The sequence below is a fragment of the Microtus ochrogaster genome, chromosome X, assembly GCF_000317375.1.
Source record: "Microtus ochrogaster isolate Prairie Vole_2 chromosome X, MicOch1.0, whole genome shotgun sequence".
Lineage (NCBI taxonomy): Eukaryota > Metazoa > Chordata > Mammalia > Rodentia > Cricetidae > Microtus > Microtus ochrogaster.
In genome coordinates this window covers 61293036-61307625 of record NC_022026.1, presented here as the reverse complement: position 1 = coordinate 61307625, position 14590 = coordinate 61293036, and the positions used below count along the sequence as shown (strand labels likewise).

The window sequence follows — 14590 nt, the reverse complement described above, 5'->3', positions numbered from 1 at the left end:
ACAAAGAAAGAAAGAAAGAAATAAGCAAATAAATAAATTTATCTTTTTAAATAAAGGTTCTCTGCAGATGCCTAAGGAACATCCAATAGGAGAAGGTTCAAAGACACTCCTATTTCAAGGTCTGTACAGTTCAAGAGACCAATAAGTTTGAGGAATTAATTAATACCTAGATGTCAACTGGAACATCTCTATGTCAGAAGCAAAGTAGTCATGACTAGAGAAAAGGTGGCCTCTTAACATTTATAAATTCCTTACTATTTGCTCAACACTATGACAAATGCCATGGTTAAAGTAGAAGGCAAGAAACCAAAGGTTCCTACTCTCCATGAGGTTAGCTAAAAGAGAAATAATCCAGAATGTATACAAATACATACACACATAAAAATACTAGCCAGTAAAAGCATGGAGTAAAACATTAAAATGTTTGATATGAAATGACTGGCCCTTTGTCATTACCCGGATTAGGATATGGAAAGCAAAAGAGCATACTGATGAAGATGGGTAGGGACCTACACTTGCAAACCAAGTACTGATGGAAGAGGTCCACGCCCAGGAACTCAGTGTGGAACCTAAAGATGTAACCTGGACCAGATCGTATTGACTCCAAGTCTATGCTCTAATTTGGAAACTGTTGTGGTTTAGACGCAATATTCTCCATGTTGGAAGTTTGATTCCTTTCCAAGTGCAATAATGTGAGAGGTAGTAACAATCTTTAAAAGATGAGGCCTAATAGGAGGTGGTTAGGTCATTGAAGACACTGCCTGAGGAAGAGAGGGATATGGTTTTCATGGATTTCTCATGAGCTCTTTTAAGGAGCTAACTAAATTTCCTTTCTTCATATATTACTCAGCATCAGGTATTATATTGTTGCAATGGAAAACTGACTAATATAAGGATCATGCAGCCACCTCCAAACTAGACCATCCAGAAATAATCCTAGTGGCTCATGTCATTCAGTGACTGTGTCTAAATGGAGCTTAGCACTGGAAGCCCAGGGATACTGTAGTGTACAAGATTATCAACGTTCTTACATTTTCTATTAGAATAAAAAAAACACCCAAGTACACACACACACATCATCACTCCTCCAAGTAAACAATTCTCTAAGTAAAATAATTACAAACTGTGTTATATGCTGTGAAGAAATATAAGCAAAGGGCTAAGAATAACAGTGGGTATTTACTTAGGGTTGTCAGACAGAAACAAATACTCTGGTAATAAAAAGTCCTAGAATTTTCCCTGGAAAGGAAAGTGGTAAGGTCCTTCCAGGCAGAGAGAACTCTGTGTATAGACTTGGAAGCAGGGAAGAACTTGATATGTTTGAAAAATTAAAAGGTAACCAGTGGGGCCAACAGAAAAAGAAGTAATAGCATGGAATATAAAAATAATAGGCTTTGCCAGCCTGCTTTATAGACAATATTTTTAATGAATGGATTTGTTTTGGTTTTTTGAGATAGAATTTCTTTGTGTTGCTGTGGCTGTCCTGGAACTCACTCTGTAGACCAGGCTGGCCTTGAACTCATAGAGATCAACCTCATTCTGCCTCACAAGTGCTAGGATTAAGGGTGTGTGCAACCACTACCTGGCTAATGAGTGAATTTGGTAGTGTTTTTTTTTTTACCATATTTCACCCTTTCTGCATTGTGTATTTATGAAGAAGCCGGCACGATGGCCACTAACCACACTATGCACTCTAGCTAAAACTTCAGGTCGCTTATGAGGAAATCTGACTTATACTTCAGGCCTAGAACCAATCACTAACCCTTCTTGGACAAAAAAAAAAGGAAACCCTCTTGTGGGGCCCATAGGAGTGGGTCTGCTCCATGTTGACTGAAGGTCAGAGAGCTTAAGCCTACTCCTGCTCTTTCAAAGTCATTGACAGAAGTCTGACTTACGGAGTGGCTACAAACAACATCCCTTGACCTAGTGTGTGATTACTTGGTGTTTGGGTATTAAGATTGCCCATGGAAGTGGATCTGTTCTACCTTGGTCATCAAACATAAGAGGATTCAAACCTATTCTTGTTCCTACAAGGATAAGACAGGAGATTTGACCCAGGGAGTGGCTGCCGACAGGAAACTTGGCCTAAGGTGTAGTCACTGCATGTCCTGTCTAAAACATCAGAAAAGTTAACTCGGGAAATAGTGGCTTGATGTTTCAAGTACTGAAGCAGGTGATTGTTCTGTTTGTACTTTGTGTCAGGTTAAAACACTCTTTTTCCTTCTTCCTCAATTTTTGGATTGGGATGTATAAGCATATGGAAAATAAACACAGGCATATTCAGTCTTCACTGGATAGCCCTCCCAGTTCTAACTAATAAAATAAAATAAAATAAAATAAAATAAAATAAACAGTCCAATTGCTCAAGTTCTATTGGCTGCAGTCAAAGCAAGCCACTGAAAAGTTTTTCAGGCCTGTGATAACCTGAGGCTGGAGTTCATGCTATGGAATGTCTAGGATGTAGAGGCTGGTGGTTTTTTGTTGGTGGTGGTTGTTTTTTGTAAGCCCACAGTACCTGGTAGCTGTTATTCTAATTATATAGTTGGTGTTCCTTTATTACATCTACAATTAGAATGAGGCCTCTATTTGCAGACCAATTTTTCTTCCTTCGAAATCCTTCCTGGCCAAAGTACTTCCCAAAAGGCCCTGTGAACTTGCTAAAATATTTCCAATAGTCTTTTGAGAGTACTAGGAGGACTAATGCTTTTGTAAAAGGACACAAAATAGTAAAAACAAAAGCACTCCCTCGTTTCTGAAGGAAATTTCTTGTTTTCTCCTCCAGTGTTTCCCATTAGTTCATGGTCTGAGTAATCGTCTTCGCTGTTTGCTTTGTCTCCATTTCTATTCCGGAGCACAAGGACCATATGTATATGATAATGCAGAATAATAAAGAACTGTAAATTCTTATTGATCCCAGAAATTTGGCAATTCTAAACAATAAAAATATGCCTTCTGCAAGCTCCTCTCAAAAGAACACTTTGAAGACACAAAAGAGCTTTGTTATAACAACAAATAAACTCCTAGAAAACATAAGGCCTCATTATAGGCTCCAGACTACCAGGTAGTGATGCCAACAAGCAACTGTAAACACAAATTTGGAAAGTCCACATTGCCAATCTTACCTGAGTTCCTATCTTAATTTCCCAGGCTACATCTTGACTGTATTAAGCCCAATATATAGCTTTTAGCTACTAATTCTTTTCAAAAGCTAGAATTCTCGAGCTAAAGAGAAAGTCCTCTTTGTCCTCCATCCATGATTTAATTTATATTCTCCTAAACACTCCATTCACTTTGTTTTCTAGCAAAGAGTCCTCACAATTGTACTAGACCCTGAACTTGAATTTCCCTGTGTTTCTGTTCTTTGGGAATTTGCCTAGGTCGGCCACTGGGAAATTTCAGAATTCAACTTTACCTTTGAGAAAATATTGTTCATGATTTCATATGATACTTCTCAGTACTCTTATATATATCATGACAGGAAAATTGAGGGGAATTGAGACAAAGTCTCTGATGCCTGACTTTTGTCTTTTGGAATTCAGATGCAATTGAAGATATAGACATTCAAATAAAACGTGGCCTTTTCTCTGATCATCAGCGACTGGCTTTTGTCTCCATTCCTCCCTCTAAATGTCTTGTATATAATTGCATAAAACTTACTAAGACATCACAGTCAAACCTTAAATACAAAGTAATACAAAGACAAATAAATACCAATCTTTAATAAAAACCCATGCAGCCAACTGATTGGGAAACACTAGGAATGAAAGGATTCTTTCCATTCTTTGGGAAAAACAGATCCATGCTAGAAGAATACAGCTTACCTGAATGTATTAAAAGGCAACATCTTTGTGTGGTTATGGTCAGCAGCCGAAAATATCTGCTTGATCTCTCTTGACTTAGATTTTTCTTCTTTCAGCTTTTGTATGGCAAGTTCAAAGTTGCTGTATGGAAACTTGAAGGAGTAAAAACAAGACATATGCATGATACCAGGAGGTCATTATATCATCATCATCATCACCATCACCGCAACCATAACCATCATTCTCAATATTAGTTCTTTGAGGATTTCATACACTGTGGTTTAATCACATTTTACCTCTTCCCTGACTCTTCTCAAGTCCTCCTGTCTTCCCTACTTACCCAACTGTGTTCTTTTTCTTGTTTTTAACTAATCAAGACCAATTTGTGCTATCTATTTTTTTTTATCTGTGACCTTATACTCAAGATTGGCTGACTTACCAGAGACTATACTTTTTATCTTAAATTTTTTTATTAATTTTACATATCAACCACAGTTTCCCCTCCCTCCCCTCTTCCCGTTCTCCTGACTGGCTCTCCTTCTCTTAGCAGCTAACAGTTATCAATAGTTCCAGAGCTGGTGGTAGAATTTCATGCACAACTCCACTTTCCATGCTGGAATTTGGTCTGCCTTGGGCTTGCACAGGTCTTATGAATGCTATGACAACCACTGTGAGCTCACAGTGAAGTTGCTCTATTGTTCCCAGAAGACACTGGTTCCCACTTATCCACGGTCTCTGACTGGCTCTTGCAATCTTTCTTCCTCCTTCCACAATGATGCCTGAGCCTGAGGAAGGCTTCTGATATGAATGTTGCATTCACAGCTGAACATTCTGAAGTTTCTTATTCCCTGTACCTTAGGAGGGTAATGGAGACCAACAAGACTACATGGTAAACCCAATGTAAACTATACATGCCTTTACCTAGAAACAAATCTGCACAAGAAATAACTAGCCTTGTTATCTTTTGAATGAAAGATTGAACTTAAGGGATAGCAGGTAACAAAGTTTACTAAACAATCTTAGCCTTCCTCTAACTCTCACACATAACCTTGATATTTTAGCCGACCCTGATGGAAAGAAAAAGAGATTTAGAGCTGGCTAAATGTACACCTACTTTCTCTAGCTCATTAGAATGGCTGGCCACCAGGCAAAGTACTGATCATAACAAAGCTGGGTGTCAAAGTTCTGCAAAAGCACTGTAAACTAAATACATTTGTTGTCTAGGCATTCCACTGTTTCTGCCTCCTACTTTGTAGTTAGCTTTTTTTACTTAGAAAGAATACTTCTTATTCAATTACAGAAAGCATAGGTTTGTAAATAATTACAGCCAAGAGATCAAAAGTGAGAAGATGAAATTTTAGAAAAAAAAAGTTCTGAAGCTATTTTAGTATAAAGCTGCCTCTATTCCACCATCAAATGATCCAGGTGCTTTGGCACCTACTGAGCCCCCTCCTTTTTAGCATTTCCTTTCATGTGTTTCCATGATAGCATCTATTTGATAGCTCATTTGAAAAGACTACTGAGGCTGGTAATAAGGAGTGTATTAATCTTTATTTTCTTACAATACCTTTGTTAAGAGCATTTTTAAAGCAATGCAATTTTCACTTGAGATGCTGATACTAGGTAATGTCTTATACTGCTTTCTCATACTGAAAGACAAAAAAAACCTTATATCTTAAAACTATATATTATGTTTTGGCTGGATGTATAACTGAATGGAATAGTCCTCATTTAGCATGTTCAAGGCCTGAGTTCAATTCCTATCACTGCAAACAGAATAAAGCAAAAGGCCCATGCATGGTTTAATATACACAGATAATCCTCAATTTACAGTAATTCGTGTGTTAATACACCCACTGTAAGTTGAAAATGTACCAATTACAACTAACTTACAGATCATCTCAAGTTTAGCAATACAGCACACTGGAGAGTATTTCACTTCATGATCACAGTGTTTTTAAGGTCTGCAGCTCACTGCTGATGCCCAATGGCATGTAAGAAGACTGGATTAAATAGTACGTACTAGCCGGGGCTGAAAGGGGAGCAAATCCCAGAATTTTAAAGTTTCTATTAGAAAGCATATCACTTTTGCATGACAGTGAAGTCAAAACTCCTATGTCAAGCAATTCCAAGTTAAGAAGTATATGTTTTATGTTAAGGTAGAAGTTCTGTTCAAAACCAGAATTTTGGTTTATAACAGCAACAATGACTAAGCTTGCCATGGGTCCCTATATGGCTAAGCCCCTCACACAAATGATCACATTTAACCTCTGTAGCAACTTTATCAAACAAGCACTGTTGTTACTCTTATTTCAAAGACAAGGAGACTTAAGGTTAGAGATCATATATAACTAAAGTCTGTTTTGGGGTTATACTCTTATACACTGTAAACATTTTTCACTCATATTGGTTTAATAAGATGATGATTGGCCAGCAGCCAAGCAGGAAGTATAGGCATGGTGACCAGACTAGGAAAATTCTAGGAAGAGGAAAGGCAGAGACACATTTACCAGCCAGATGCAGAGGGAGCAAGATGACAATGCCTTACTGAGAAAAGGTATGAAACCACATGGCTAAACATAGATTAGAATTATGGGTTAACTTAAAATATGAGTTTGTTAGTTGTTAAGTCTGAGCTATAGGCCAAATAGTTTATAATTAATATAAGACTCTGTGTGTTTATTTGGGACTGAGTGACTGCAGGACCAAGTGGGACAGAAACTTCCATCTACAAAACCCTGTCACCTATTAGTGTGGGGACCATATTTGTACCCAGGCTTAGTGGTCTCTGGAAATCCAACTGCTTAATCACCATGTTTCTCACATGAGTTTAGAGTTGTCTTCTAGTATAGGTCTATAGTTTTAGAATAACCTGCATTTCTAAAACTATAAACAGAGAGGTGGTGTAGTGACTGTGGAAGATGCTGTACTCAATAGAGGTACCAAGAAGAGCACTGTGAACTACCAGCTTTCAACTGTCACTTCTGCATAACTCTGAATTTACCTGATAAGCACACTGTTCTAGGGTCCCCATCATCCTGGTTAAGACTTTCTCTAAACTGTACTAGCTAGTTTTTTAAAGATTTGTTTATTTATTATGCATATAGTTTTCTGCCTGCATGTATGCCTGCATGCCAGTAGAGAGCACCAGATCTCATTACAGATGCTTGTGGGTACTGGGAATTAAACCCAGATCCTCTGCAAGAGCAGCCAATGTTCTTAACCTCTGAGCCACCTACGTTCTTCCTACCCACCCTTCCTTCTTTGCCTTCTCATTTCACAAGGATGAGACCTGACCTGCACAACACTCTGAAGGTAGCTCCCTTTCCCTGCGTCTTCTGAGCCTCTCCTTTCATCCCACAGAGGTCTTTCCTCTAATATTCCTAGTGTGGGTCTAACTCTGTCTTGAAACCTAGCAACTCATCCCCGGTCGTTTTCTTTATAAATGAGATAAAGTGTGCACTGTGTGGGTATAAATAGTGCATAATTATTTAATAAATCTTAAAATAAAATTGTTCAGACTGATTTTTTTCAAAATTACAAGCAATGAATTCTAAGTACAACTAGCTTATATGCTGAACAAGTCTACATTTAAAGACTAAGAGTTATACCCATGGATTTTTACAGAACAATATTGTCAGCACAGCACTTTTAGTAACAGCAACCATTTGCCACTGTAGTATTTTCAATTAAACAATATAAACAATTAAGAAATTGTTGCTGGGTGTGATGGTACATACCTGAAATCTCAACACGCAGGGAAGAGAGCAGCATGTGAACAGTAAGGACAAAGCCAACCTAGGTATCTGACTAGGTATGTCTCAAAAAAAATAAAATTAATTCAAGAACTAAAATACAAGAAGATATTTCTATGAGCTCACTGAAGCAAATTTCTTCTTCGATTCTAATTTCAGCCTCAGGTGTCACTGTTAAGCAGACCAGCAACTTCAGCAACTACAGCTTCCTTTGGAATTTCTGTCTGTTCTACCCATAACTTCCTTTGCTACCCTGTGTCAATTAATTTAGATGGTACAGTGTGTGCCATCAGAGTTTCTTCCTTTCCTATAGTTATTGCACTGCCTTCTAACAAACATTGTTGGCATCAGCAAAAACCCAGGAAACTTGATTCAGTATTGGGTCTGCCTCCTGCCAGGGTCTGGAATCTGTGATGCTGGGCAGTGGAGAGCTAAGCTGTAAATAGCAGAGACAAGGGCCGGGCCTCTGTGATGGGACCTGTGGCCACGTCACACAGATCCATTATTCATGCTCACATGTGTGAATGTGCAATGTACACCAGTGGCAAGATGCAGAAGAAAATGTCCTAGAGGGAGAGAAACACACACTGAAGAAGGTAGGGAGTCAAGAAATATACAGTGTATTCACCTTGTCTGTGTTATTCTCCATGTACTTTAAGGTGTACTCATCAGCATTAAGCAGATGAAACAGGTAGCCATTCACATTCACTGTGGCTCCAATATAGAGCTCCTCAGCCTTGATGTATTCTGAAAATTCACTTTTAAAGACTTCTTGTCCAGGCTTTTTCACACGGCTTCTTTTCAAGAAGATTCCACCAGCATTCCCTAAAGAAAAATGAAAAAAAAAGTTCATGAGTTGCTTCATTCTTACAAAAACCACAACTTGCCTTTAGTTATTTTCTCTTCCAACACAGACTGTACAAATTATTTGTAAAGCCATGTTGCACACTGTGGGAGGGAAGAATAGGGAAGTGGGCAAAGAAACAGCATTTTTTTCTTGTGTAACTCTTAAATACCACTGGAGATAATGTAAATTAGTATAACTACTATAGAAATCATAAGATAATTCCTGAAGAGATTAAAAATAGAACTTGCACATCATCTAGCTATATAACAAACCTGAGTACAAGGCTCCAAGATACTACAAAGATAGCTATGCACTCAGGTATGTCTCAGTGGCCAAGTTAGGGAATCAGCCACAGGTATTAATCAATGGATGGATGGATGAAGAAAATACTCATATACACACTGGAATTTTATTTAACCATAAAGAATGAAATCATGTCATTTGAAGGAAATTGACATCATCATGTGAAACCAAATAAACCACACTCAAAGTTTAATTTAGGAGGAAAGGATATGAAATTAAAGAGAGCAGATATAAGAAAAGATAAGAAAAATGAATATTATCAAAATATATGCATGAATAAAAATGAACCCATTACTTTGTAGACTTCTAAAGGACAAGGTTGAGTGCATTAAAGAAAAAAGTAATATGGTATTCAAAACTTTTCTTTCCTCATTCTTCCAAATTCCAAAAACATTTAGCAAGGACCTTTTGTGTATGTTCCACAGCAAGCTGGAACAGTGGGACATCAGCAAGTTCCTCTTCTCTAAGGCATGAGTGAAACACCTACTTTCTTTATTTCCACAGAACTGCTTCACACTCAACCTGGCATTCAGATTAAGGGCAAGATACCCCACATCTAAGACAAGATTTAGATTAAGTGTTAGAAAGCAAGTATGGGGGTTCCCTTTGTGTTTCCTCTTTCACACTGTAGTAAAATATCTTTGCTTCTTTTAGTAGTCTTTTTATGCTGCTTACTTTCCAGAATTCTCACCATTTTTCTGTTCTCTTCTGGGCATAGCTACCTGATGCTTGTTTATTTTCTTTGACTTCTTGGAAATCAAAAGGCAGAGCTGAACAGGAGATTCTAGCATCTTCTGACATGGAACCGACTTATGACTATAACTGAGACCAGATGAGACCAGACAGGAGAAGTGGTGAAAACATGCAGGCTTTGGAGCCAAATTGAGTTGCATTCTATACTGGCTTTGCCAGTTGCCTACTGCATACTCTTAAAGTCTTTTTTAAGCTCTCTAAACTGCTAGAGTTGGTACTGGTAAAATAGGAATTTTAAGATGTGTATGTGGGAGGAGTCATAAAAATTTACTCTCAGATCACCTCTTACTGTGGGGAACATTACCATAGAAAGGCCCTAGCTGCTACCATCAAATGAAAGTTCAAAATAGGAACACTGAGACTGGTCTATTCCTGCATAGACAATTGGCAGCTTTGGATATGTCTATCAGAAATTCCTTATAAGTCCACTAAGATCTAAGATCTACCACTTTCTCCATTTCCTCTGTCCTTCAAAGGAGTTAGAAACTACTATAGCCAGATGCGGTATTAGATATGTATAATTCCAACACTCGGAGATAATGAGTTTTAGTCCCTGCCTGGGCTATATAGTGAGACTATGGAGAAAGGGACAAGGGGAGAGAAGATTAGAGGAGGGGTGAGTGGGAGGAAGTGGGAGAGAGAGGGAAAGGGAGAGAGAGAAAGAAAAAAGAGAGAACCCACTGCAATCTGATGGTTCTCTGGGCTTCCTCTAGTTCCTTCAGCATTTTATTGTTGTTTTTGTTTGTTTGTTAATTTGTTTTCGTTGTTTAAATAAATCTCTTCTACATTAACCCTGTCTCTGGATTTGCCTCTTTTTAGAGGACCTAATCTGCTTTGAAACTTAAGGATACTAAACTAAAGTCCTCAGTGATGGTCACTATTTTTGTAAACTTTCTATTTTACAAGTGCAATTTTCTTGGCCACATAATTTTATGTGGGCTTCCCCTCTGTATGCTATGAATATGTTTTATTACCATTGGTTATTAAAGATGCTGTTTCAGCTAATGGCTTAGTAGAGTACAGCTAGGCAGGAAATCTGAATAGAGACATAGAAGAAAGGCATAATCAGGAAGATGCCATGTAGATGCCCAAGGAGACAGATACCCTGGAACTTTTACCTGTAGGCCACTCATGATAATAGACAGATTAATAAAATTGGGTTAATTTAAGATGTAAAAGTTAGCTAGAAATATGCCTAAGATATTGGCCAAACAATGTTGTAATTAATATAGTTTCTGTGTTATCATTCAGGTCTGGGTGAGCGGGAAACAAACAAGCAGTCTCCGTTCAAAAAATGGTGCCTAATGTGTGGCAACTACATCCACATAAAACCTGAGAGAATTTAGGTAGAAATTCTAGACACAAAAGAATGAGTTTAGTGCCGCTTCTTGATAGCTGCATTTTTTTTTCAGGTAAATTCTGTTCGCTGGTGGCAAGCAGGGGTTCTGAGTTTCCTTTAAGAGAGGTGTTCCTTCTGCTCCTCATTGGGACCTTGAGATCTCAGTCCAGTGCTCCAGTGTGGGTCTATGTCTCTAACGCCATCCATCCCCAGATGAAGGTTCTGTGATGATATGCAAGATATTCGTCAGTGTTGCTATAGGGTAGGGTCATTTCAGGTTCTTTATCCTCACTGTCCAGGGAACTAAATGGGGACCTCGGCTTGGGCTCCTGGGAGCCACTCTAGGTTCTAGGCTCTTGCCAACCCTAAGGTGGCTCCCTTATCTAAGAATTGTGCTTCCGTGCTCCCTTATCCAACCTGAGCAACGAAGTCGGGACCACGAGGGGTGCACCCACCCATTGAGACAGTGGAGCTGATCTTTTGGGAGCTCACCAAGGCCAGCTGGACTGTGACGGAAAAAGCATGGGATATATCTGGTCTCTCTGAACATGGCAAACAATGAGGACTGATGAGAAGCTAAGGACAATGGCACGGGGTTTTGATCCTACTTAATGTGCTGGCTTTGTGGGAGCCTAGCCAGTTTGGATGTTCACCTTCCTAAATATAGACGGAGGGGGGGAGGACCTAGGACTTACCACAGGGCAGGGAACCCTGACTGCCCATTGGACTGGAGGAGAGGGAGGGGGAGAGGAGTGGGGGGAGGGGGAGAAGGGTTGGAGGAGGGGGGGAAGGGTGGGAGGAGGGGGAGGGAAATGGGAGGCTGGGAGGAGGTGGAAACTTGTCTTTTTTCCTTTTCTCAATAAAAAAAAAAAAGAGAGGTGTTCCTGACTTAGCATTGGCAACTAAGACTGCATGCCTTCTTTATGGGAGGGCTTCCTGGTTCATGCTGGCATGAAAGGCTCTGTCTCTGTTGGGAGACACTGCTATGGAGCATTTGAATGGGCTTTGTGAGCAGCGTGCTAAAGGCTGATTGATGGTGAAGTGGATCTGCTGGAACTGGAGTAGAAAGTATGGCTTGTAGAGCTGGTGGCAAATATACCTCTGCCATGTTGGACTGGGCAGAGTCAAAAGGCAAAGCAGCCTTAGTCCTAGTCATGCCCACTTAGCATTTAAAAATAAAAGGTGCTCCTGGTCAGAAAGTGATTACAGATACACAATAAAGACAGATTCAGATGAAAAAAAAAAAAAAAACCTCTGAATGGGTCACAATGTGTTTTAAAAATATACATAGTTTTGGGACAGAGAAGAAAAAGAATACAGACAGTTATAAAAAGAAATAAATAGTTTTAAAAAATAAAACAAAGTATTTAAAGAGACAGAGTAAGTCGTAGATTAAAGGAGTAAAGATAATAAAAATAAATATTAAAAAGTAATAGAATTTAACAAAAGAAAAATAAGCCACGTAAAGATGGAAAATATACAGAGCGTCTGGATTATGTAAATTATTGTGTTTTCTTTGAATTTTTTGACTGTATATAAGCTAAGTACAGAGAGACATTTCATTGTACAGGCTACTAAGCTAAACCAACATATATGTTTTAAAGGTATTTTGACTTCAATATTTGGGTCTAAGGATATGTTGCTTTGAAAAAGAAGTTTTGCTTTTGTTTCCTCAGAGGATAGAAAGCAATGGATTCCTTAGTGGCTAATATTGTTTGATCAAATAAGATCCCCTGAAGCAATGGCCCAGATGGTGCAACATCCATGACAGCTTCAGGACTGCTGGCTGAGATGAACCTACCACACAGGATATCCCATGAAAGACCTTATTAACAGCACCCCCAAGCAGCAGGAAGTAGTTTAGAGAACAATGCCCAAATTCCCTAAATGATTGTTTATGAATATTTGTTTATATTTATAGGGGATATGCTATAGAGATAAATACTTTTTCTTGGTATGTATCTTGATTTATTGATATATATTTGAGGCCAATTTTGTTATATGTATATTTTTACTCTGATTAAGGTATTGTGCTTGTGTGGCTCATTTAAAAATGTAATGTATAATTAAGAAATACAGGTTAATAGACAGTCATCTATAATAGTTAAGCATGTGGTCATGTTAGGTTTTCTAGATGTACAGAGATATATTTCAGTTAGGTATTCTTCAAACCTTTTAAAGACTAACAGAATATGGCATTTAAAATGTTTTAAAAACTTAGGACTTTTCATGACAATGAGATTGACTCATCTGCTCCTGGTAGCAACAAACTACTTCAAGAGGAAGATGGGCATCATCAAAGAGGCTCCTTAAAGAGTTTGTTAGTCATTTGGGCAAGAAATTGCTATTTCTTGGACTGCTTGATGGCATGCTGTATAAACTGGACATGTAGGATCCACAGAAAAATTACTTGCCTAAAGGTGAGACAGTCCTTTAGGGTTTCTGCTTCATGAAAAAGCTGCTAGACATTTTGTAGGACACAGAAGAAAGCATCTTATGAACTTGTATGGTGCCATTACAAAACAAAACAGATCTTCAAATTTCCTGATTCATGGAAAAGTCTGCCAGATATTATGGACCTACAGGCTGAAGAAGGATGTCCCAACATTACAGAAGAACTTTGGGTGACTGTCCAGGCAGCAAGATATCTCTGTCAATTCTAGAGTTTTGGAAGCTGCTTACAATGCACTTCCTGTTTGCCTAGGTAATATATCCTTCTGGAGGTTTTGATAGAGTTGAAAGGAGATAGTTATAACTACTGTTTTCTTTAATTATAATAAAAGATAAAGTGGATATAAATATTATAACTGTAACTCTTGTTTGATACCTGTTTTGTTATATGTAATTTTACTATGTTAAAGTTAAAACCTTCCTATTTATTTAGACAGAAAGGGGAGATAATGTGGGATTCCCCTGTGTATGCTATAATATGTTTTATTACCATTGGTTATTAAAGAAGCTGTTTCAGCCAATGGTTTAGTAGAGTAAAGCCAGGTGGGAAATCCAAACAGACATATATAGAGAAAGTAGGTAGAGTCAGTTGGTGTCATGCATGGTAGGCCACAGCCTTGTGATGATACACAGATTAATAGAAAAGGGTTAATCTAAGATGGAAGAGTGAGATAGAAATATGCCTAAACTATTGGCCAAACAGTGTTGTAATTAATACAGTTTCTGTGTTATTATTCGGGCTTGGGCAGCTGGGAAATGAAAGAGTAATCTCCATTTACAATAATTACTTTTCTAAGTGTACAGAATTGATATTTGTGATCATTCAGAACATGGCATATGCTCATCCTTATTTAGTTTTATATTTTAAGATGTTCTGTTATTCAAATTACACTGAAGGCCTGACTTAGTTGTACAAATTATCCATTATTCATCAGCATACTAAGTGGCTAAAGAAGTTCAAGTATATGACTTGACTGTTACATTTTCAGACTTTTGCATGTCATTTTTTTTAAAAAAAAAACTTGTTGGTTTCTTGATACTGGTCTTGATCAGGATATTCACAACATGTAAATTGGCAAATGGTACAAACCAAATTTTTACTTATTTTTTTCCCAAAGAGTTAGTTGAGCTGGTTATTCTTCTCAAACATATGTCTTCAGCACAGATAAAAGTTGTAAACATGTTGAAACAAAGAACATTTCCAAATTTTTAAGTCAATGACTGTCCTTAGCAATAGCCATGAGATCAACATACTGGATAACATTCCACAGGCCTGGGGGCAGGACCTTTGGCAACAGCCAGAACAAACAGAAGTAACACAGAAAAATGGATCCTGAAGATT

The 14590-nt window shown here is 38.1% G+C and overlaps 1 protein-coding gene across 1 annotated transcript in view; it reads right to left on the bottom strand.

Annotated features, from left to right (window-relative positions):
• The window catches only part of Efhc2 (EF-hand domain containing 2), a 162179-nt gene that overhangs the window by 65222 nt on the left and 82367 nt on the right, over positions 1-14590 (bottom strand). Inside the window, exons 10-11 of the mRNA XM_005358947.3 lie at positions 8184-8380; positions 3822-3952 (exon numbers count right to left, since the gene is read on the bottom strand). Coding sequence (XP_005359004.1) covers positions 3822-3952; positions 8184-8380 — 328 coding nt within the window. The remainder of the gene's footprint in view (positions 1-3821; positions 3953-8183; positions 8381-14590) is intronic.